Here is a 23,049-nt window from a genome sequence, read left to right on the forward strand (position 1 = left end):
GCGTCGATCTTCTTTTATATACACGGTTTTCTTTTTTATTTCTTTTACTTTTTTATTTTTACCTTATTGTATTTTCTGTTTCCGTGATAATGACAAAATTGTCAACACATTTTAAAAATTGGAAACCAAGAAAATTTAAAACTACAAATTAGAAACATAAACTAGTTTTAATTTTAAGAAATTTTAAAACTTCAAATCAAAAACTACCCCCAAACAGAACCTAAATTTGTCTGGTTATGTTTTTATATTAATTAATCTGTTACTAAGTTTTTCATATTTTTTAGGGAACTAGTTTCTTTTATGTTACCATTCTAGGTGTAAAAAAAATTATTACATGCTACTTTTCACATGTTGTTAGTTTTTTTTTATTCTATAAAAATTTAGGAAGAATTATATTTTAGACTTAATTGCATTTTTTTTATTTTTAACTTTTAAATTTTTGGTGAATTTTACCCTGGATAAATTAATTTGGTGAATTTTATTCTGATCATTTATCTATTAATAAGTACAAAAAATTGAGGATAAATTTTTTAAATAAATAAAAATTTAGCAATAAAATTCGCCAAAAATTAAAAAATATTGGGTGCAAACTTTGTCAAAATATAAAATTAAGATAAAAAGCGTAATTATGTTATGAATAAAATGATAGAAAAAATTGGAATAAAATGCAATAACTTAATTTGCTAGGATAAAATTTATCAAAAAATTAAAAGTTGGGATACAAATTACAATTAGACCTTATTTTTAATAGTAATAACTATATTATTATTCCGTAGTTTATAGTTATTTTATAATTATTATAATGATGAATATTTATTATTCTTTTGGTCTGAATTATGAGAATAAAAACATAATAATGTAAAACATATGAAAGAACTCTATTATTATTATTATTATTATTATTATTATTATTATTAAACGATATTTATCAATATAAATTATAATAATTCTAAAAATATTTACATAAGATTTTTTGGAATCAAATATTAACATGATATTTTTATCAAATTTTTTAAATATTTATCAAATTAAATTAAATGATCTAATAAGAGTAACATAGAATACTTTAATTATTTTTATCATAGTAAAATATTTTTTTAACTCACGAAAATTGTATTATCAATTTATCACCCCTCCCATGGCAATGTTTAGTGAGAAACTCAATTAAAAATTGATTCATAGGATGTTAGATTCTTGAAAATGATATTTAAAATATGCATACCAAATGTAAGAGTTTAAGATTCTCAACCTAAGATTCTCGAGAAACTTGAAAGAATCACTATATCAAAAGCCCATTAAGTAAAACACTAAAACAAAAAGAGAGATAAGAAGTTTCTGGAATGATAATCAAAAGAGCAAATTACACATACCTTTCTTATACTTAAGACTTATTATACTCGCACCCCCTTTGTTAAAATGCATTTCTTTTGCCTCCCCTAAACCATCACCGTTATTAACAGTGTTAAATTTTGAGCAGAATGTCCATATCACCCTTATACTTAACACCAATCTTAGAAACCTTATCACATAACCCTTCCAAATCTACAATGACACCAGCCTCTACCATCTCCTTCCTTGGCATCCATTGCGGCCACGTCGTCTTCGTCGCGCTCCTAGTATTTATGCGTGAACGAGATCCACTTCACCATGCCCTTCGTCAGTGTCGTCCTTAACAACATCTACACCCACATCATCTTTATCATCCTCGATCACATGAATTTTGTGCTCGTCTTCATCGATTGCGAAGTGGTTAGATCTTGGTACCGCTCGAGAGGCATTAAATCATGTAGATCTTGGTAGTTGTGAGGTAGCTTCGCCTACCACACGGAATCCACAGAGGTGGCAGCATGAAATGCAAGGTTCAGGCACCGCAAAACACGCAGTTCAGGTGTGCAAGTGACACAACTTCCTCAGATGTTGCTAAGCCCAAGGGCAACAACCAAATAGTTTTCATTCAGGCCACATAGAGGAGCAAAAGAACAAGAACGAATGGAAAAAAATGAGTGCAACATAAATTGAATTGAAGTGAGGTAAAAATTACTTAAAGTATTTTTATTTTTGCTTCTTAGTTACTGAAAGAATTTTATTGGAATGAATAATGATAGGTTTTCATTTTTCTTTTTCTTTGTCTCGTGAGGAATTTTCTGAGAAATTGAAAATTGGTCAATATTGGAATGCTTACTTGGTTTCTTCAATTGTAGATGATATGGTGTAGGGTTTTAAGGATGAGAATTATAGGTCAGTGAAGTAAAGGAGTGGAAAAGGGAATTTGGATTCTTCAAGATGTGAATATGGTGTGGGCTTCTTCAAGTTCTAATGATACAATGTGGGATTTTCAAGTGCATTTTGGTTTATAAATGTACTAAAGATTGCATTTTTCCATTCAAAGCTTTGTTTGGATCTGGGTTGTTTTTATGTGCATTAAAGCTATGTCTTTGAAGTTGTCTTGAAATGTTCTTGGTGTTCTTGAACTTATTGTTGAAAGCAAGAACATCAAATAGTGCCCACGAAGAAGATAAGGACATTTTGGACAAAAAAAATTCATTAAAACGCATATGCATGACACATGACGACCTAGAGTTAATGGAACAGATGGTGAGGGGGTCTCTGTGCAACAAGTTTGTAACAATGAGAGAGGTTTTTGTAATGGTACAAGAATGAGTGGGTGTGAGTGTAAAAATTCTTAAATACAAGGGACGTGAGGGTAATTTGTTCTAATAAAAAAATATCAAAATACTTACTCTCGTAGCATTTTGCTAAAGTTTATATTTTGTTTTGCTTAATAAAAATATAAACTTCAATGGTCAACTATGCAATTGAAAGAAACCTCTTTTGAGTTCATCTTTCTGAAATGGCACCAAGAGGACAACGTTATCTACATCATTGACCCTTTATGGTACATGAGGGATAATGGGATCAATATCTCCACCCTAGCTCGAAAAGAGATTGTCAAAATATGACTTAGTAATATTCGAGATGTCATTCTGGTATTCCACTGTGATTTTGTCATCACCAACCAGCTTGATGTTGGATCAGCCAGGAATCTAGAAGGGCAGGATTGAATAGATTCTTTTGAAATCTTTACCAATTGGTTCTTTAATCAAATTAATTAAACAACCCATTTCAATTAATCAAAGCTCTCTCAAAAGATCAAATAAAAAAAATCAACATAATCAAAAAAAACTTTCAATGATTATAACATATGTAAAAACAAAGTTTTTATGGCCCTTTCAGATCAATTCCAATACCAAAATGAATTCAAGACTAAGAGTATAGAGAAAAAGAGAATCACACAAGAGTTTATACTGGTTCAGTCCATGCAGGACCTACATCCAATTATTCTAAGACCTCTTAGAACTTTCACTATTTAGACAATGAAGTACAAACATTATGCATACACAATATCCTAGAAAAACTCTAATCTTTCCCTTGAAACCTACAAGAGAGAGACTCAAAATTGAAACTCTATCAATTCTTTGAACCTCTTGGTAACCCTAACCAAGAATCACAACCTAAAAGATTGTAAGATAAAGGATTGAATACACCCAAATATGTAAATCTTCAATATCTTCAAGTTCTCCTCATAAGATGATCAATTCATGATGGTAGAATGAATGATTCTTAGATCAACTTCAATCTTTAGACTAAATGCAGTGCAATCCTTTTAGAAGACTCTCTTGAAATATTTTTCTCCAAGACTGAGCAGATCAAGAGTCTCTAATAAAGAAAATGCACATGAGTATTGTCAAACCCTAATTTCATTCGGATATGATGTTTTATCATTCACCTATGATGTTTTGATCATTGCCAACCGAATTACGATGTTTGGCACCGGTTACAATGCAAAGCTAGGGAACACTCCAGGTTTTGATCAAGAAAACAAAAAGATACAAGGGAAAGAGGGCAAAAGGGTCATTTTGTGGACTTCTCTAGACCCAAGCTCGCCCAGGCTAGCATTTGACTCGCCTGAGCCATGAAATGCCTTTAGGCCTAAGCAACCAGCTCGCTTGGGCAAGCTCCAGCTCGCTTGGGCAAGCTCCAGCTCGCTTGAGCGAGCTAATTCCTTCAGCCATAAGTAACTGGCTCGCCTGGGCAAGCTCCAGCTCGCCTGGGCAAGCTTCCCCTGCACCAAATGGCTTTTTCTATAAATAGCCATGCAGTGGGAAGGGTTTAGGGGCTGGCAATTGAAGGAACAGAAGGAAAAACACAAGGAGAAAGAGAAGAAGAAAAAGCAAAGTCGAGGCACCGCCAAATCGAACCGTGGATCATTCCCTACATCGTTTCTCTTGCTAGCCTTGTACCCTGTGCAACAGTCGGTTAGCTTTTCTTAAGATTTTCATGTAATCTATGTACCCTTATGGGTCCTTTATGATATTATGTGTACATTTATCTTCTCCACTTATCGTTGGTAATTTCAATTTATTCATAAGGCTTAATTCTAGTCGATCACTAATGTCACGAAAATTGGTTTTTTAGTGAGACTGGAAGGTATTAAACACAACAAAAATGAAAAAAATCAATTCACAACCCAACTTTTTTTCATCAAATATCACTTAAGATCGTTTCAAGGTCCAACGCCTTAACGATTCTCTTCGCTTTTCAAAATTTAAAATGTCCTTTCAAGGTCCAACGCCTTAACGACCCTTTGTTTGCGAATTAAAATAAATCTTTCAAAAATATAAAATCAACTTAACACACAAACATTTAGACTTAAAGAACTACGTAGGTCTGATTTTCTCATCACACCTGGGGATACATAGGAGCAAGGGCAACACCCTTGTCGACTCTAAAATAATAATAATAATAATAATAATAATAATAATAATAATAATAATAATGATAATAATAATAATAAGGGGAAATACATAATTTTGAAGTCACGTTTTGCACGCTCAATTGAAGGTTGTCATCCCTTGTGACGGGCGCATGGGGTGCTAATACATTCCCTATACATAAACAACTCTCGAACCCTTCTTTTCAAAATTCGCAAACCTCTTTTTGGTTTTTCTAATATTTTTCCTTAAATAAATGTTGGTGACGACTCCACTCATTTTCTCCTTAGGAGACAAACATGCTTATTCTTTATTTTCTTTTGTCATCCCGTCGTGAGGTAGGTTGCAACAAGTATTTATAATTTTTTTACAAATAAAATAGATCTAATTGATTATAAAATTAGGAAATCGATTAATTCGTCAAAATACCCTTTGTTCTGCATTTCCATAAACTGGGCAATCAATTATCAAATGGAGTAATCATTTAATTTTTTTCTGTCTAAGTATCTTTATTTCTTTTGTGCTTTCTCGGTAATCGATTGCCACATATGGTAATCGATTATAGAATCACACAAAGCTTTTCTTTGTTTCTAGGAGTTGGGCAATCGATTATCAAATGAGTCAATCGATTATCCTAAGCTACAAATCCTTCCTTCTTTTGAAACTGGCTTGGGCACTCAATTACCAAGTAAGGAAATCGGTTAATTCGATGCTTCTAGCCAAATTTCAAGTAGAAGTAAGTCCAATTGCTTTTACTTGGGAAACTTAGAGAATTAGAATACTTCATTTACTTCATATTTGATCAACACTAAGCATGAAAAAGACTTAGACTATATCACACTCATGCCTAATCGAAAAACATTCAATACAATTGTCATATCTATAAAACATGTTTGGCATTACAAAATTATCAAACCAAAACTAAAACTAAGGGTTTCAAGCTTTGATGCAACACTTGGAGATAGTGTTTTTCCATGTTGAGACTGGACGGTCCATCACTAGGCGATCCAACCTTGATTTTGATGATTACAAGATATAAATTATTGATGAACTAATGGATGATTCTTAAGTGAACAAGACTTACCACATATGAGCACACTTGGTATTACTTTATATCCTACAAGCTCTTATTAGTACGCATCCAATGAGAAGTGGAACTTATTTTTATTAAAGATCTATATCAATGTCCGACGCGCTATTAGTTAATTGGTGTCCATTCTTTGTGAAAAACAGTGTTCATACACTATGTTGTTTTCTTCGTGTCCAATGGACTCAATCACTTACACGTATTATTTTATACTAAGTATAAGCGACGTCCAACATTGTACTGAAATCCATGTTAGCCAAAAAGGGAAGTGCATAAACTTATCTTTCGTGATTTCATTTTTGCCTTTCTTATTTTGAATTGCTAACATCTAAATTTCAAGCATGAAAGGACAAAATAGAAGGGAATAGAAGAATTGAAGATAATATTCCTCAAAGATCATTTTCACTAAGGAGAAGAACCACATGCAATTGTTTGTGCTTTTATTCTTTCTCTCTCCAACCAAAGTGTGACGCGTTGCACTGCCTCTAGCTATGAGACAACAATCATATCAAAGACCAGCACTAATCTCATAACAAATACTTTTGTGAAGTCTCTAAAAGGTTACTCAAGCTCTTATATTCAACAACAAAACATTCTAAGAAAAAACAAGCAAACGTATTTGAAGTGAAATTTGTCAAGTCATTGGACAATAGAGTCTGCACTTAATTAACCATCCTTTGCTTAGCTAAGTTATTCTTTGTGTTCGAGCTTAATTGTTTATCCACTCTATTGAGTGATTTAATTCATTCAAACGTTTTTTTGTGAAAAACCATCAGTAACTTAGTGTTAAACAATACTTGGTGTCCTAGATTCAGAGGGAGTCTAAAGGTGTGTCAGTAATGGCCTAGAGAATACTATTGTAGCCTAGAGTGTTAGGATAGAATAGTTGTTTGCAATCAATTTTGATTAGTGGAACCCTTTACAAGTGTGTACAGGAGAACTTGGCGTAACTCTATTTGAGTGAACCAATATAAATCAAGTGTTTATACTTCTCTCTTGAGCTAATTGATTAGTATTCTTTTAAGCTTACTTGACACATTTGATCACACAAGTGTTATTTGAAAAACCTTTGTGAAACTATGTTTTATCTTGCATTGGATGACAATCATTCGTTTTCACTAAAATTGTTTTACACTCATTGGACGGCACAGTCAGAATTTGTGTTTTTACATATTTGTTTTTGAAAAGCTTTCCTTTGCAAAAAAAATTATCATATTTGCTAACACACTATTCAACCCCCCTTCTAGTTTGACCTTTGATATTTCATTTTGTTTTCTAGTCGAGGTTGAGTATGCAAGTCTAGGAAATGAGCACATGTGGTTGAGTCTGTGTTAGCCCTCAATGCATTTATCTCCTATTTCACTTCTAGGATTTCATTCCTGATGCAAGTTCTGATGTGTGTTACCCAAGAGCTCAGCTCATTTGCGCAACAATGGAGTTTTGACCAAATTTGTGGGGATATAGATTTTTGGATGTTAGTCTGCACTACTATCTTAGCTCATCTTCCTCAAGCTAGAAATTCTCAAAATGAAATAATATTTTTTATTAACAAAATGGATCCTTTGAAAAAATCGCAAAATGATGGGCAAGTGGTCTGACCTGTAAGAAATAGTATTAGAAAGAGATCCATGGGGGAAGATGTCTATCCATGCTTGAGTTTCGATGGCAGGATGCAATTTTTCTTCCACTTCATATGGGGTTGGTTCCTTTGCTTTTCGACCAAGTGAAGAGGTGACTAGGGAAAGGAATATTCTTGGCATTGACTGATGGAAGCTTGCTTGTGGAGCTTCTATGGAGGCTGGATCTTTGAGCTTCAATGAGGTCCTTTAATGGTGATTTTCCACCATGGAGATGCAGCGGAAGACAAAGGAGAAGAGGTAAGAGGTGGCGCCATCCACTAGGGAATAAGCCATGGAAGAAGGAGCTTCACCACCAAGATGAGCCTTTGATAAGAAGCTTGGAGAGGATGCTTCAATGGAGAAAAAGAAAGAGGGAGAGAAAGAGAGAGGGGGGGAGCACGAAATTGAAGGAAGAAAAAGGGAGAGAATTTGAACTTTGAGTTGTGTCTCACAAGACTCTCATTCATCAAAGTTACAACAAGTGTTACACATGCTTCTATTTATAGACTAGGTAGCTTCCTTGAGAAGCTTTCTTAAGAAAACTTCCTTGAGAAGCTTCTTTGAGAAAACTTCCTTGAGAAGCTAGAGCTTAGCTACACACACCAATCTAAAAACTAAGCTCACCTCCTTGAGAAGCTTCCTTGAGAAGCTAGAGCTTAGCTACACACACCCATCTAAAAACTAAGCTCACCTCTTTGACAAAATACATGAAATTACAAAAAAAAGTCCCTACTACAAAGACTACCCAAAATGCCCTCAAATACAAGGCTAAAACCCTATACTACAAGAATGGCCAAAATACAAGGCCCAAAAGAAGGAAAAACCTATTCTAATATTTATATAGATAAGCGGGCTCATACTTAGCCCATGGGCCCGAAATCTACCCTAAGGCTCATGAGAACCCTAAGGCCTTCCCTTGGATCTCTGGCCCAATTTACTTGGAGTCTTCTATCCAATGCCCTTACAAGGGAGGATTGCATCATTCCCTCCACCTTGGAAAGGATTTGACCTCAAATCCCGAGGTTCTTCATACTCTGGGCTCCTTCCCTCGACACCTGTAAAAAAAACAAAAATATATGTATTAGTGGTGTTTGGTATGTTGAAGTAAGGTAAGGTCTGAAAACCCATTTCCTGGGCATCTTCCCATGAAGGAACATGGTTCCTCACCAAGTCAATGAGTGGTGCTACAAGTATAGAAAAATATGGGACAAATCTTTTGTAAAAGTTTGTTAAGTCATGGAAGCCCCAAATTTTTCTTATACTTGGTGGAGTGGGCCACTCAGGAATTACCTTTATTCTCTTAGGGTCCGTGGGAACCCCTTGATCACTATTTAAAAAAATAAGAAAATTAATGCAAGAAAATGTACCTTTTTCTGTATTTTGGTGTTGATTATTCCTACAAAAAAGTACGACAAACCTAAGGTGTCCCATAAGAGTACCTAAGTTTGTATTGAAACTAAAAATAAGAACAAACCCACCTAATGGGTCCCTATGTACACACACCATGAAGATGTTAGGTGTACGAGTGATTTTACAAAAGAGGGTTGCACCACTCAAAACATTCATCATACCACCTATTTTAGGGACTTGGTGCCTAATAATACCTATTTTGGGCACCAACAAAGCACAAGGATTTAAGCTCTTGCGAACCAAACCCTCATCCAACAACTTCTTTACTTGAGGAATAAACTCAAGCCCAAGAGGTGTGGCAATGCTAGCAAGTGCCTTTTTACAAAAGAGAAAATATGGAGGTTGTCTAAGAGGGAAAGTTTCTTTAATGTTTGTCTTTATTGTAAAATAAGTTTCCTTCTTAGCTAAACTCTTGGAAGAGACACTTACCTCCTTACACTTCTCTTTAACCACTAATGGTTGTCCTTCTTCTTGGGGGTAGATTTCTTCACTAGATTCTTCCCCTTTTGCTTTTTCACTTTCACTAGAGGAAGGTGAAGTAGTAGCCTCATCTTGGCTACTATAAATGTCTTGGCCCCTCATAATCATGGTTTTTGTGGTGGGGCATTGAGAAGTAATGTGTCCTCTTCGAAGACATTTAAAGCACTTTATAGAGCTAGTTTTCTCTTGCATACTAGCCTTAGGGGCTTGCTTTTCTATTGTCTTCCCCTTATCATCTTTGGGCTTAGAAGTTGTCACCCCTAAGATGCCTTGACCTTGGTCTTTCTTTGGATAAGAGTGAGAGCCATAAGATTTTGAAGTAGACTTCTTTTTAAGTTGTTGCTCTACCCTTATTTCCCAATCTAAGTTAGCCTCTACATTGTCCTTCCCATGGAAGTATGAGAGTTTAATGTTAGCCTCTTGAGGCTTTCTTTCCTTTTCTCTTCTATGGGAGTGAGGTCTAAGATGTGACCTATGCCTTCCTTCGTAATAGTCACGAAGTTCTTCACTTAGGCTTTTGCAAGAGTTATGACTACTATAGGAGGCATGTTTTTCTCTTTTCATTTCTTTCATTATTTTTCTTCTTTCTTCCTCTCTTACTTTCTTTCTTTCATCTTGACTTATTTCTTCCACTCTTTTTTTTCCTTTTTCTTTTCTCTCTTGTTTTTCTTTCCATAACTTGAGGGAACTCAACTCATCTAAGATTCTAGATAAAGGGTCTTTATGACTAGTACCCTCGCCATTAACACTAGATGAATGATGACTCATGTTGGTTTCTAAGTTGTGGTTCTTTCTTGTTGGAGGTTTGAAAACAAAAGGTAAAAGAAACTATGGTTGAAACTAGCCAAAATAAACACTAAAAGAGGTGTGAAAGATAAGGTAAAAAACTAATTGGTAAAAGGAAAGCTATCTAGGCGGTTTGGATGACCACATTCAAGGTTCCCAACAAAACACTCACTATCCTAAGGAAAAATTGCCAAAAATTGTTACACAAATGGAAGTTTGGTAACCTATTGGAGGCTCCCAACACACTTCCAATGAAAGGCCTTTTTGTTACAAAACTTGAAAGCAATGAAGGTAAGTAAATTGTCAATTACAAAATTACAAAACGGTCCTCAATTTTGGTGGTTGTTCTCTCTTTGGTGATTCACTCAATTTGGAGTGCTTCTTAGTCCAATAGCTCTTAAGGTGGTTGGCCCCTTTCTTCTTGACTCAAATTCTTCAAGGGATGACACCAATCCTCCTTCCAATTCCCTTTATGGCAACCCACAAACAAGGAAACAAAGAGACAAGCAATAACCAAAGACAAAAAAAAATGAAATGAAAACTAAACCAATGGAGTTTTAACAAGACAATTTTTCAAGGATTACTCAACAATTAAAGCAATGAAAAGCACATAGAAGCAAGCTAGGACTCAAAGAGAAACTTAGAATGACTCTAGAGTAGAGTAAAAAAAAACTATAAAAAAAGACTCAACAAACCTCTAGCTTTGGCACTTGTTTTCACAGTAATTTTCAATTGAAATTTCGGAACTAAGATTGGTATAACATAGGCACCAATTATAGAATAAATTTTGAGCCAAAACAACAAGCACACTTCCCATTCACTTTTTTTTTCTGGATACTGATTTTTTTCTTCCAACTTGTATGATTTTTATATTTTTTTTCCTTTTCTCCAAATCACTTGGTTCTTTTTTTATAACTTTCTTCTAGATGTCTGTAAAATTCAGTAAAAATTTCAGCTCAAAATTCGAAGTAACCAATTCTCAGTAATTTTTATAAGTTTGTATGTCCAAGCTGCCAGCACCAGCGATTTTTTTTTTAAGCATGGTATATTGATTGCCTTGGGCTTACTTTCAACCTTCCTATGTATGTTGAACTCACTAGTATTGTTTACCACAGTTTTAGGAGTTCAATATTCACTTAGGATCAACATTTCACCCAGCAATTCAATCACCAAAACTCAAATTCACAATAGACACAATCATAAGGAAACCTTAAAGTTCAAGAAAAGGTTCACAATCAAAGACTCTCTAAGAATTTTGCATGAACATGTCAAAGACTAATTAACATGAAAGATTTGACTCAAATCAAATAATAGGCTAAGAGAATTTCATACACTCATGAACAAATGAGTTAGACAAAGAAACAAGAAAAATAAAATTCAGCACAACATAAGAAATCTTATGTGACAAGTTTCATGACTAGACATGACTTCTATGACAAAACTACAATAGGTGAACAAGTCACTCTAGATTTTTGAGGTTCTCTTCTACTTTAATATTTTTGTATGAATTTTATGGTTTAAGTTTCAGCCACAAAAAATAATAAGACAAAACTCAAAGGAACCTAAACTCAACACAATTCATGGTTCAAGAACAAGAACAAGAAATTTGAACCATAGAAAATCAAATCTAGCTTCTATAGCAAGTTTAATTGGTGGAAAATCTAAAGAATCATGTTAACAACATTTAGCACAAGACATGTGAGGAGTTACATGGAGAAAAAATGAAGAAACAACAATGGAAGAGAAGGTAAAGCAAAAACTTAATGGAGGTTTAAGGAGCACCTACTTGAAGCTCTTGTGCTCTGATTACCACTTGATGGAAACTTGCTTGTGGAGCTTCTATGGAGGCTGGATCTTTGAGCTTCAATGAGGTCCTTAAATGGTGATTTTCCACCATGGAGATGCAGCGGAAGACAAAGGAGTAGAGGTAAGAGGTGGCGCCATCCACTAGGGAATAAGCCATGGAAGAAGGAGTTTCACCACCAAGATGAGCCTTGGATAAGAAGCTTGGAGAGGATGCTTCAATGGAGGAAAAGAAAAAGGGAGAGAAAGAGAGAGGGGGGAGCATGAAATTGAAGGAAGAAAAAGGGAGAGAAGTTGAACTTTGAGTTGTGTCTCACAAGACTCTCATTCATCAAAGTTACAACAAGTGTTACACATGCTTCTATTTATAGACTAGGTAGCTTCCTTGAGAAGCTTTCTTAAGAAAACTTCCTTGAGAAGCTTTCTTAAGAAAACTTCCTTGAGAAGTTTCTTTGAGAAAACTTCCTTGAGAAGCTAGAGCTTAGCTACACACACCCATCTAAAAACTAAGCTCACCTCCTTGACAAAATACATGAAAATACAAAAAAAAAATCCCTACTACAAAGACTACCCAAAATGCCCTCAAATACAAGGCTAAAACCCTATACTACAAGAATGGCCAAAATACAAGGCCCAAAAGAAGGAAAAACCTATTCTAATATTTACATAGATAAGCGGGCTCATACTTAGCCCATGGGCCCGAAATCTACCCTAAGGCTCATGAGAATCCTAGGGCCTTTCCTTGGATCTCTGGTCCAATTTACTTGGAGTCTTCTTGGCATTGACATCCAACACGGCTTCACAAAATTTGGTTATCAGATAATTGGGATGGACCACTCGACCTTTCTTTTCATTTATTGAGCATTTGTAGTTTAATATTTTTCTATTCTTCTGAGCTCAATTAACATTTCTTTGAGCCTTATTTTCTCACCTTAACTCAATTTTATTCTAAGGCAAATGATTTAGCTTAATTGAGAATTGTAACTAAATTTTAAATTTTGTGCTTACTTGACCTATCTTCCTTGTGAAGGGCTCAGAGGATACTACAGAACTCAAAATGGAATGTATGAGTAGTCCTTGGAAAGCTAAGAAAAATAAATTCAATTTTTTAAGAAATAAGTTTTGGCCAATTCTGCCATTTCGAGGGTCAAATTAAGCTTGGAAGTCAGAACCTCTACACTTGAATAATTGGGCTGTGAGTTTGGGCTTTGTTTTATGTAATTAGTTTAATTAGGTAGATTAGATGGGCCTAATCAAGGCTCGTTACTTTCTTCTGAGTAGTCACTCTATATATTAGTGGAAGTTAGTTAGTTAGTTACTTCATTTTGTAAAAAATAGAATTAGTTACTTGTGCAAGTTTTTTTCTTTTCTCTCTTTTTCTCTCAATTGTTCTTCATTCTTTTTCCTCTTTTCAATTCTGTTCCATCATTTTCTTGCACAAAATTTCATGGCTTTTCATTGGTGATGATCCTAGAGGGTTAAACAATTAATCAATCCAAGGATTCACTCCAAGCAATGCTGAATTTGAGTTCTGGTTTAATATTTCTAATCTTTGTGAACGTCCTTATTTCTCTTCAATCTTATTTTTTATTTTCATGATTGTGATTATGCTTAGGATTGAAAGCAAATTAGGCTATGGATTCATTTCCTAATTTCAGAATTTAATCATAGATTGATTGGATGATTTTCCAACCTAATTTGTGATCTCAAACAATTTAGGGAGATTGATTCGATTGAACTTTCTCTAATGCATTTGAGTGAACTTTCACACTCAACATCATTCGTAGTAACTGTGATAATTCTATTTGCATTGGTTTGGTGAATTGGATTGATGCTTTTAAACTTGAATTTTGTTATGTTCTTGTTTTGTTTTATTTCTTTAACTCTGTTTTTATGTGTTTTCGCATTCTTTTATAATCGCTTACAAACTGTTCGATAAAATTCTTCCTTTCTGTTTATAAGTGAATGAACGTATGAATCATATTGAATCATATTTTTGAGTTCGACCTAGGTTAATTTTGTACTACAGATTCCGAGTTTAATCTGTTTTTGGAATGATTCGACATTTGTTATCATTTATCATGAGCCAGAAGGTCATTGAAGTCACCCAAGATGCATTAGGGGTGAGAGTCGTCAATAGAGAGCTCTCTTAATAGATTCCATGAGTCACATCTTTTGTTTCTATCAGGAATGCCATAGAAGCCTGTAAATCTCCATGGGGGATGTCTAGGGTGAGAGATAATAATATCAATAAAATTTCAAGAAAATTAATGATTTGGTAGTAAAATGTTTTTTTTTCAAAATAAGGATAAACCATCACCCCTACCAAAACAATCCACTAAGAAGCAGTAATCATAACCCAACAAAACATTTACTTCATCGATTCATTTACGAATTATAAGAGTTTGAAAAAGGAAAAATACATTAGGGTGGAAAGTCCTAATCAAGTCACAGAGCTAAAGAATTGTGCTCGGGTTGCCCAAGCCCCGACAATTCCAGTCAAAAAGACTCAAGGTTCCAAGAGGTCTGGCTACTAGACTCTACCATTAAAAAAAGCTCAAATTTTGTGCCTTTGAAGGATTCAAGTGAGGTTATGATGTTGTCATAGTTCTGGACGTCCATGTTGGTGGCGTGGACTTGGTCGTAATATTTAATTTCTTTTTTTGTCATTAATGATTAGGTTAGTTTCCATGGAATCAACGTGGGGTGAGATTGCCCCTGATTGGTGTCAATAACTTCCTCATTCAAAGCTATCAGATCCTTTTTTGGAAATAAAATCATAGGATTTTGGGAAAACAGAAATAACCATACATTAACATTTTTTATCCTCCACAATAATAGGGTGAATATGTTGCCCCCACCCACATTATTGTTGCCATAAATATCAACTATTCATTGTAACTTCCCATGATTTGGAGATTCTCCTTCACCGCGTAGATATTTCAATTGACGTTGTGAGTTCATGCTTCTGACATCAACACTAGTTTTAGTTCCCCATGCATGTTTGCCATCATCAAATACCATGGTAAACATTTGCACAGAGGTCATCAGTGTGTCCTAGCATGTCGCAAAGGTAGCAGAAAGCCCCAAGTCTTTCATATTTGAAGGAAACCCTTTTCAGCTTTCCCCCTTCCTTGTTGATGCATTTGGACCGCTTCAAGGATTAATGAACATCCAAGAAAACCCTAATTCGCACATATGAGTGCCAAATATTTGAGTTATTCTTTTCATTGCACTCTAAGAACTCACAAATAATTGGCAAGACTTTTTACCAACAACCATAGAGACAAACCCAACAGGGAGATTGTGGACCTAAACACATAATCTAATCTTGAATAACAAGAGTTAGTTTGGAATCCCACCATCTTTGATGATGTTGAGAATGAGATAGTCCCTATCAAATGACCATGAGTCTCCCTTCAAAATGCATTGCATGTCTATCTAGTGGAAGAATTAGAAAAGGAAAATCTTGTTGCCAACTTCTTTGATGGAAACACCCTTTCTTGGTTACCATATGTCTACCATACATTCCTTCTTGATTTGAGTGTGGATTGATCTGATTGTGAGAAAACATCCCATGAGACGGAGGGAGAAATCGAGGATATCATACTCACTAACATCTTTTGGGATTATTATATCTTCGCCCTTATCTTCCAACGATAAAGCCTCCAAACTCAGTGATGCCATAAGGAGTAGAACAACAAAAATACACGATAAGATGAAAAAGCTAAAGCTTATCACGAGCAAGGAAACCCTATCTTGGAGAGAAAGCATCTCATGAGGAGATTTTTGTTTTAGAATTTCTTGATATTACAAATGTGTTGTATTATTTTAATTTATATAAACATATTTTTTTTTAAAAAAATATCTTTGTGAATTTATTTACATTTTTGTATTAGATGTGTTAATAGATATTTATGCTTATATATTTTTTATGGTAGTTATATTCAATATATATTTTAATAATATATAAGACATTTTTAGGGTAGTTATATTCAATTAAAAAATTAATTACATGTAATTTTTTCAATTACATAAAAATTAAATCACCATATTACATTTAACTTGGGTTGAGATATCATAGTCACAACAGCACATACCATAATGCAAGAGTAAACTTACCAAATATAAACATATTTAAAGATAATTAACTTAAACTCAATTAAAAATAATTGTCTAAACTTTATCATCTTTAATTATAATTGAGTATAAACATCATAAAACAACTATCAAATATCACCATCACAAGTCTTATAATCAAGCATCATCATGCAGCATCAATCATGATCATGGAATGCAAACTCTACTCCATGGAAATTTTCATCACTTGAGCGATCAATATTGACACATCCCTTAACATAGTCCATCCTCTTTGACCAATAAGGGAGCACTACAATTAATCCTATGGGAAATGAGAAATTTTGTTAGGATAAAATGGTTGTGGGGGTTGGCTTACTACAATAAAGCATACATTAACCTACTACAGTAAAGCCTGCATTAACCTTAACCTCTCTTGGAATTATCCCGCCCAATTTATCCTTTAGGCCCATTGACATGACCACCCTAAAGGTTTCCCAGCACTAGGTTGACGGCCCATCGAACACCCTCAACTTACATCCCTACTCATATGTCATAACAATTATGCATCACGTATGTGTGTACATACAATTTTACCTCACAACATCTTACATTCATTATTATTTTGAGGTTTTAGATACGGCTCCTCCATGCTTTCCATCTTACCTATGAGTGACCTTTCTCAAGGATCCAAGTTTCACTATCTAAAATCCATCCCTTATACATTTAAATGAGTTAACCTATTGTTTATGAAACATTTTTACAACTTTGAAAAGCAAACAGAGTTTAAAACATGAGGGGTGTATATGTGGAAAAATATTCACTAAGTGAGATCCCAGGGCGCTTAGTGAGTCGAAATTTCAAAATAGATCAAACAATTGACATCAAAGGGAGAAATTTGCCCTTCAACAATGAGTTTTCAAGCTACTTCAAAGAACACTTTATTAATGAAAACGGTGTGGGATGATTAAGGTCTAAAGAATATAAATGCAACGAAACATTAACTGAAAAAGTGATCAAATAAAGACTTAAAAATTGTGGGAAAATAATAAATTTGATTGATTGATTGTTTTGGCAAAAGGTCATTTACACAACTTCTTAGCACATATTTATACTACATTTCAAGATCTTATGTTGAGATAATTGTCTTAGTCTGTTTACAGAAGTCCCACAATCCCACTATGTTCCATTCGACTAATTATTTGAGTATTTCAGCTAACTTTAGTGGGTCATAGTCACAACGAGCTACTCATTGGTCTTCCTATATTTTAGGCACGTCCATTAAGCACTAGTGATTGTCTTATCTTTTCTTATCTCGAATACCAGCTATTGTTCCTTATAACCCCCATTTTTAAGGATCCACTATTGAGTGCCTTTCCAATTTTGAATTCAACTAACATCTACTTGAAAATATTAACTGAATATTACTTATGATCATTGCTAGATAAATATCTTGTTTTGGTTACCTTTATCTAAAGTTTGTTGATTCAGCTAACATTTTAATTTTTCGATTTGACTGTGAGAAAAGGTCCAATATAATTTGGTGCCAATATAATCACATCTATTTATAATATATAAATCTTGAATAACGAACTATGACATTGACAACTAAACTAACTAGATATCACTAGGACAACATTTTATAACAATTTTCCACTTTCTCCTAACCAAATGATTCTCACATCAACAAATTCTATTCCTTTTTAATTTTTCAAATGAATAAGTTTTGGGTTACATTCTGCAAAATAACTATTAGTTTTTTTTAAAGTAAAATGAAATATCATTAAAATAAGAGACCAGATTTTTATCACAAAATTTATGTTTGAGAATCATCCAAAACATATTTCTATTTGAGAATGAATCAATCAAATCTCCATAAACTCAAAGCTTTAGCACATATATTGCTATAGTAGATGTGTCCTAAAAGTAGACTTTTGTGCCTTTTCCCTTAGAATGGTAATTTTGTACTAAAGATTGAAATATTGAATAATAGAGAAGATACACCATATATATACATTAAATGATCTTATTTTCTCCTTGCAACCAAAGAACTTAATACAAATTATCACAATTGGCAACCAATACACAAGTTGTTCAGAAATTAGATTTGTTACTTAGTGTACTACCTTCTGTTGAAGGATTACATTCACTTGGTTGGATGCGTTTTTTTCTTGGCAAAGAACATTACAACTTTGGAAGGAAATAATGACTTCTTCTTCTTCTTCTTTTTGTTCTTATCTGAGGCTGATCCAACTTCAATGTTATTTGAAGGAACTTTTCCCTTAGGGCTTGATGAATCATGTGCAGGCTTAGTTGGAGTAGAAGTTTGTTCATCATTCAATTCACCAGGCTTCTTTTGTTTCTCTTGTTCAGCCCTCCAAGTTCTTAATTCATGTTCTACAGCTAACTTTCCTTCATTGGCCTTTTTGAAATTCTCGGTTGCAATGCTGAGAGATTCTCTTCTTACAGACAACTCCTCATTCAGTTCTTTTAACTTCTCCAAGCTTCTTAGTTCAGACTCCCTTGCTATCTGAATCTGAGAATTAGCAGCTTCGATCCTCATGTTCGCTTGCTCCTCTGCCTTATAGGCTCTCCTGCTAAGCTCATGATATTCTTCTAGTGTGAGTGTCACCATTGAGGAAGAGTCCTTGTCATTTTTGTTGCCTTCAGCTGATTTACTCTTCTCCAATGTTATGATTGCATCTCTGGCCAACATCTCAACAACCTTGGCTGCTTCTATCTCCTTATGTTTTGCCAATAAACTACTTTCCAATGTGCTTGATTGGGCTTTGGCTTGTTCAAGCTCTTCTTGGGCTTCAATCATCTCTTCCTGAGCTGCCTTAGCAAGTGATTTGGCCTCATCAGCCTCTTGTGCTGCTTTCTGAACTTTCTTTGGCAACTCAGTCATCATCTTTCTTGCTTCATTCTCTTTCATCTGAATGAAAGTTGTGGCTAACCTAGACTTCTCTAGTTCATCTTGGAGATTCGCAACCACGGCCAAAGCCTTTTCCTCATTTTTCTTAAGGGAAGTGAGAATCGACTTCTCTTTTTCTAGTTTCGATTTTAGCGACACAGAAGCCGCCCTCAAGCTGTTAACATCAGAAGTTGTTTTCTCTATGTTTAGCTTTAGTTCCTTAAGTTTCTCTTTTTGTTCTTTATAGCATTCCTCATTTACTTTTGATTCCATATATGCTGCTAATTCAGCTTTTAAATCATGCAGTAAGGAGGAAGCTGATTCCAATTTAGATTTTAGAACCCTGGCTGACAAAACTTGCTCATTTACTCTTTGGAGCTCCTTTTCTACTCCTTCAAGTTCCAACTTTAAATTGTGAGAATCTTGATCAACAACTCCTAATCTTTGTTCTTCTGCTTCCAAATGCGCGGTTCGCGTGGAGTTCAACTCCTCTTTTGTTGCAATCAACTCAGTAGTCAAGTCTTCAACTGCCTTTTCAATCTGCTTGGATGTTGCAATAGTCTCTTCTGCATTGTTGATTGCTATATCCCTTCCACTCGCCATAGAAGCATACTCCTTACGCACTGAGTCCAGTTCTCTTTCAACGAATTCAAACTCCAAAAGCGCTTCAGTAAGCATGGATTTTTTAGCCTCAAGTTTTGCCTTGGCTTCAATACTGGCTTCACTAGCAATGTCTTGCTCCATCTCTTCAATTTTGAGAATCACATGTTCAACCTCTTTTTTTGCCTCAAGCTCATCTTTTTCTACCTTTTCTAAGCTATTTTTGAGTTCTTCTATCAGCTTCTTAGTGTTTTCCAATTCCTCAGCAATTTCTTCCTTTCTAAAGTCTTCTGCAAGCTTGTTTCTCTATTCAACCAGAAAAATTAAAATAAGTAAAACTAGTGGTTATGAATGCCCCAAAGCAATGGGAAACAAGTATTTAGAGAATAAGTTATTAATCCACTGCAAGTACACTCATTCAATTGTAAATGCATGGTTTATCTACAAAGGGGGTAGTTCAATTGGTTGAACAAAGTGTCTGATTGTTGTAAACCCTGAAACCGTATTTAATTTCTATGGATAACAAAAAAATGCATGTTTTATCTATAAGGTTTAACTATTTGCACCATTATGTTTCAAACCTTATAATGAGATTACCACACCTTTACTTTTTGATCCATTACTAGAATTCTTCTAAAGTTCTGACTTGGGTCAATGGAGAAATATCCTTTTAGTATTATTTATGATGAATTATAAAAGTGGCTTAGTGACGTTTTTACTCCCTTAAAATTGGGTGTCTTTTTTAGTCTCCTAAATAAAAATTTATAGTTTTGGTCCCTTAAATTCATGAAGTGTTTTTTTAATCCTTCTTGAATGATTTTGGCGATTTTGATGCATAATTTGTGACAATTTTTAACCACAAAAAAGACTAAAAACTATTTCACGAATTTGAGAAACTAACAAATGCAAATTTTAATTTAGAGGACTAAAAAAGACAAATCCTTAAATTTGAGGGACTAAAAACATATTTAGGTGTATAAAATAATATTCTAAAGTTATGAAATGCATCAGTCAAGAAAAATATCTTCATCATTTAGGCACCGATGTGAAAACCAGAACCCTTTTAGTATACTCAGAAGCCACAAACACCATCAACCCCAATTTAATCATCAAAACACATGTTTATAATGTAGTAGTTCTCCATTTATTCTACACTAGGCATTTGCAAATGATGCTATACATACAAACCCAAAAGCATAAAGAAAATGTGAAGCATAAATACAATTCAAACAATATATATCATACCTCCTCCACCAGACTCTGGGTTCGACGAGATTTCCAATCAATTCTTCCTCCAAACTTGGACACAGCATCTTTGAAAGTGGATTCCATGGTGGATTTTGAAAGTGGCCCGTCTTTAATATTTCTCACAGGGTCTGCCACCAAAATTTCTGAAATTCAAGTGATTTGAAAATAGAAATAAAAACAATAAGAACATCTCAAAGCACAATCTCAGATCTTTACAAGAACAAAATTATTTAAACATTTATTGCCCTTCAGATATGACACAAAATCCTTATTCCTTCTTTTTTGACGTATACCACATAGATTATTGCTCAACATCAAATGCTTGTGATTTTTGTAAGAATAACTTATCTGCTTGTAATTATCTAGTATTAACTTTTTTATGTGCGTTACCCAATTGAAAGCTTGGATAGTGAACATATCGATTTTAAGAATTATGAGCCATATTATAGCAAAATGAAGAAAAGCCAGATAGAAGAAATTTAGAAAATTTATAAGTGTCCCACCAAATGCAGTTCATCATCTCCACAAAAAAATTAACATATTATATTAGGGAAATGATATTTGTAAAAGTAAAAGAGAAATTTGAAATGTAATAAATGATAGGATAATAAATATGAAACATATATTATACAAATTGTTGTATGAATTTTCCCATTTTACTTTTTTGACACAGAATTTTCCCATTTCATATTTTTATAAGAACAACATTTTATGAAAGTCTTATGCCCTTCAACAACAATTGATATCGAATTTCCATTTCTCTTTATGTCTTTCATCTTTTTTCTCAAATATTTGCAAGATGGTATCACCCTTCAAGAACAACGTTATGGCATACAACGGAGAGAGAAAAACGAAATGGAATCACATACATGTGAACAAAAAACATAACAATTAAGAAGAACGAGAAACCAAAAACAAGAACATACTAAAGAGAGATTGAAACCTTGATCAGAATAGGAATTGGAACACCCGGAAAAGAAGAAAATGTGGAAGAATAGAAAGAAAATAGGAATTAAAAGGTAATAATAACGTGTTAGGAGTGGTCTTATCCTACGATACGGTGGAAGAAGGAAGTAAAATGTTTAGGAGACGACTCATGAAGGAGGAAGGAACAATACAAATCTATCTGTTTACGGCTTCCTCCTTGTGTTTCCAAATCATGAAAAGTTCCTCATAAACGGCCTCGTCGACCAAACCAAATTGATACTCAAGTGTTTGGATAACCATTTGTCACCTTTTCCACCACAGGAATTATAAATAGAACAACAATTTAGGATAAATATGGTATTGGTCATTGGACACCTATGTTGGTACGTAGTACATATACCGTCCTATACCTCTTGTACATGAATGTTTTTTTTTTTTCTTTTACCGAATTTCTTGCCCAAAATCTAAGATATATCTAGTAAGAAAACAATTTTCATTCAAGAGTATGAAAAAAAAATTGAATCATACAATTATATATGAGTGATTTAAATTTAAATTTTATTTTTTGGCCAATATTATTTTAAAAATTATAATTATAATGATTCATGTATAATCTTATGTACTCTCCTACAAAAATATATATCTTTCTCATATATATATATATATATATTTGTCATTACACGAGCTTCTTTAAAATGATAATTAATATAATTTTGTGAAGGAAAAAATTGGGAGTAAACTCCTTGAATATTTTGTTTTGCATGCATTAATCCATAAAATCAAGTTGATAAATGCTAGAAACACATACTAAAACACATTTTTTCATTATTTGAAATTTATTGAAAATGATAAAAATTTATGAAACTCATATCATATTTAATAACTATCTCTCTTAATTTAACAGTTTTTAATTAGAAAAAAATTGTTTAGATAAGTGTATTAAAGAATGTGTTATTAACCCTTCTCATCAAATTATTTCTTTAATTTTTTCATTCATCCCACATTAAATGCTAAGAAGTTGTTGATGTGTACTCTCAAATCAATGTTGAGCACAACTTAAGAGGTTACTAATGCAAACAGCTAGACGGAGTTTTGGTGATATGACATTCACATATGTCTGCAAGGTGTATGCATGCTATTAAACATTTATAAGAAGTGAAAATTTTTAATATATTATTGTGAGAAATAGAACTATATATCTAATCTATATAATTGTAAACAATTCTGTTGTGTCTCACAGTTAAGGGAAAGAAAACTTTACCCATAATTCTATGCATTATATATATTATTTGTTTTTTCTTTTTTTCTTTCTTTGTTAAAGAGCTT

The 23,049-nt window shown here is 33.7% G+C and overlaps 1 protein-coding gene across 4 annotated transcripts; it reads right to left on the minus strand.

Moving 5' to 3' along the window:
• Positions 1-18,044: 18,044 nt before the first annotated feature.
• On the minus strand, positions 18,045-21,970 carry LOC114422952 (protein WEAK CHLOROPLAST MOVEMENT UNDER BLUE LIGHT 1-like). 4 transcript variants are annotated; one of them, XM_028389521.1, is made up of 3 exons: positions 21,723-21,970; positions 20,794-20,924; positions 18,045-19,854 (listed from the first exon to the last, which is right to left on the minus strand). In XM_028389521.1, the coding sequence occupies exons 2-3, from the start codon at positions 20,878-20,880 to the stop codon at positions 18,181-18,183; spliced, it is 1,761 nt and encodes a 586-aa protein (XP_028245322.1). In that variant the 5' UTR covers positions 20,881-20,924; positions 21,723-21,970; the 3' UTR covers positions 18,045-18,180. The 4 variants fall into 4 exon arrangements, with proteins under 4 accessions (XP_028245322.1, XP_028245320.1, XP_028245319.1 ...); XM_028389519.1 differs by having other exon boundaries at positions 21,740-21,969; XM_028389518.1 differs by having other exon boundaries at positions 20,794-20,939; positions 21,740-21,969.
• Between the last annotated feature and the right edge of the window lie 1,079 nt (positions 21,971-23,049).

This window comes from Glycine soja, chromosome 8 (assembly GCF_004193775.1).
Source record: "Glycine soja cultivar W05 chromosome 8, ASM419377v2, whole genome shotgun sequence".
In the NCBI taxonomy this organism is placed as follows: domain Eukaryota; kingdom Viridiplantae; phylum Streptophyta; class Magnoliopsida; order Fabales; family Fabaceae; genus Glycine; species Glycine soja.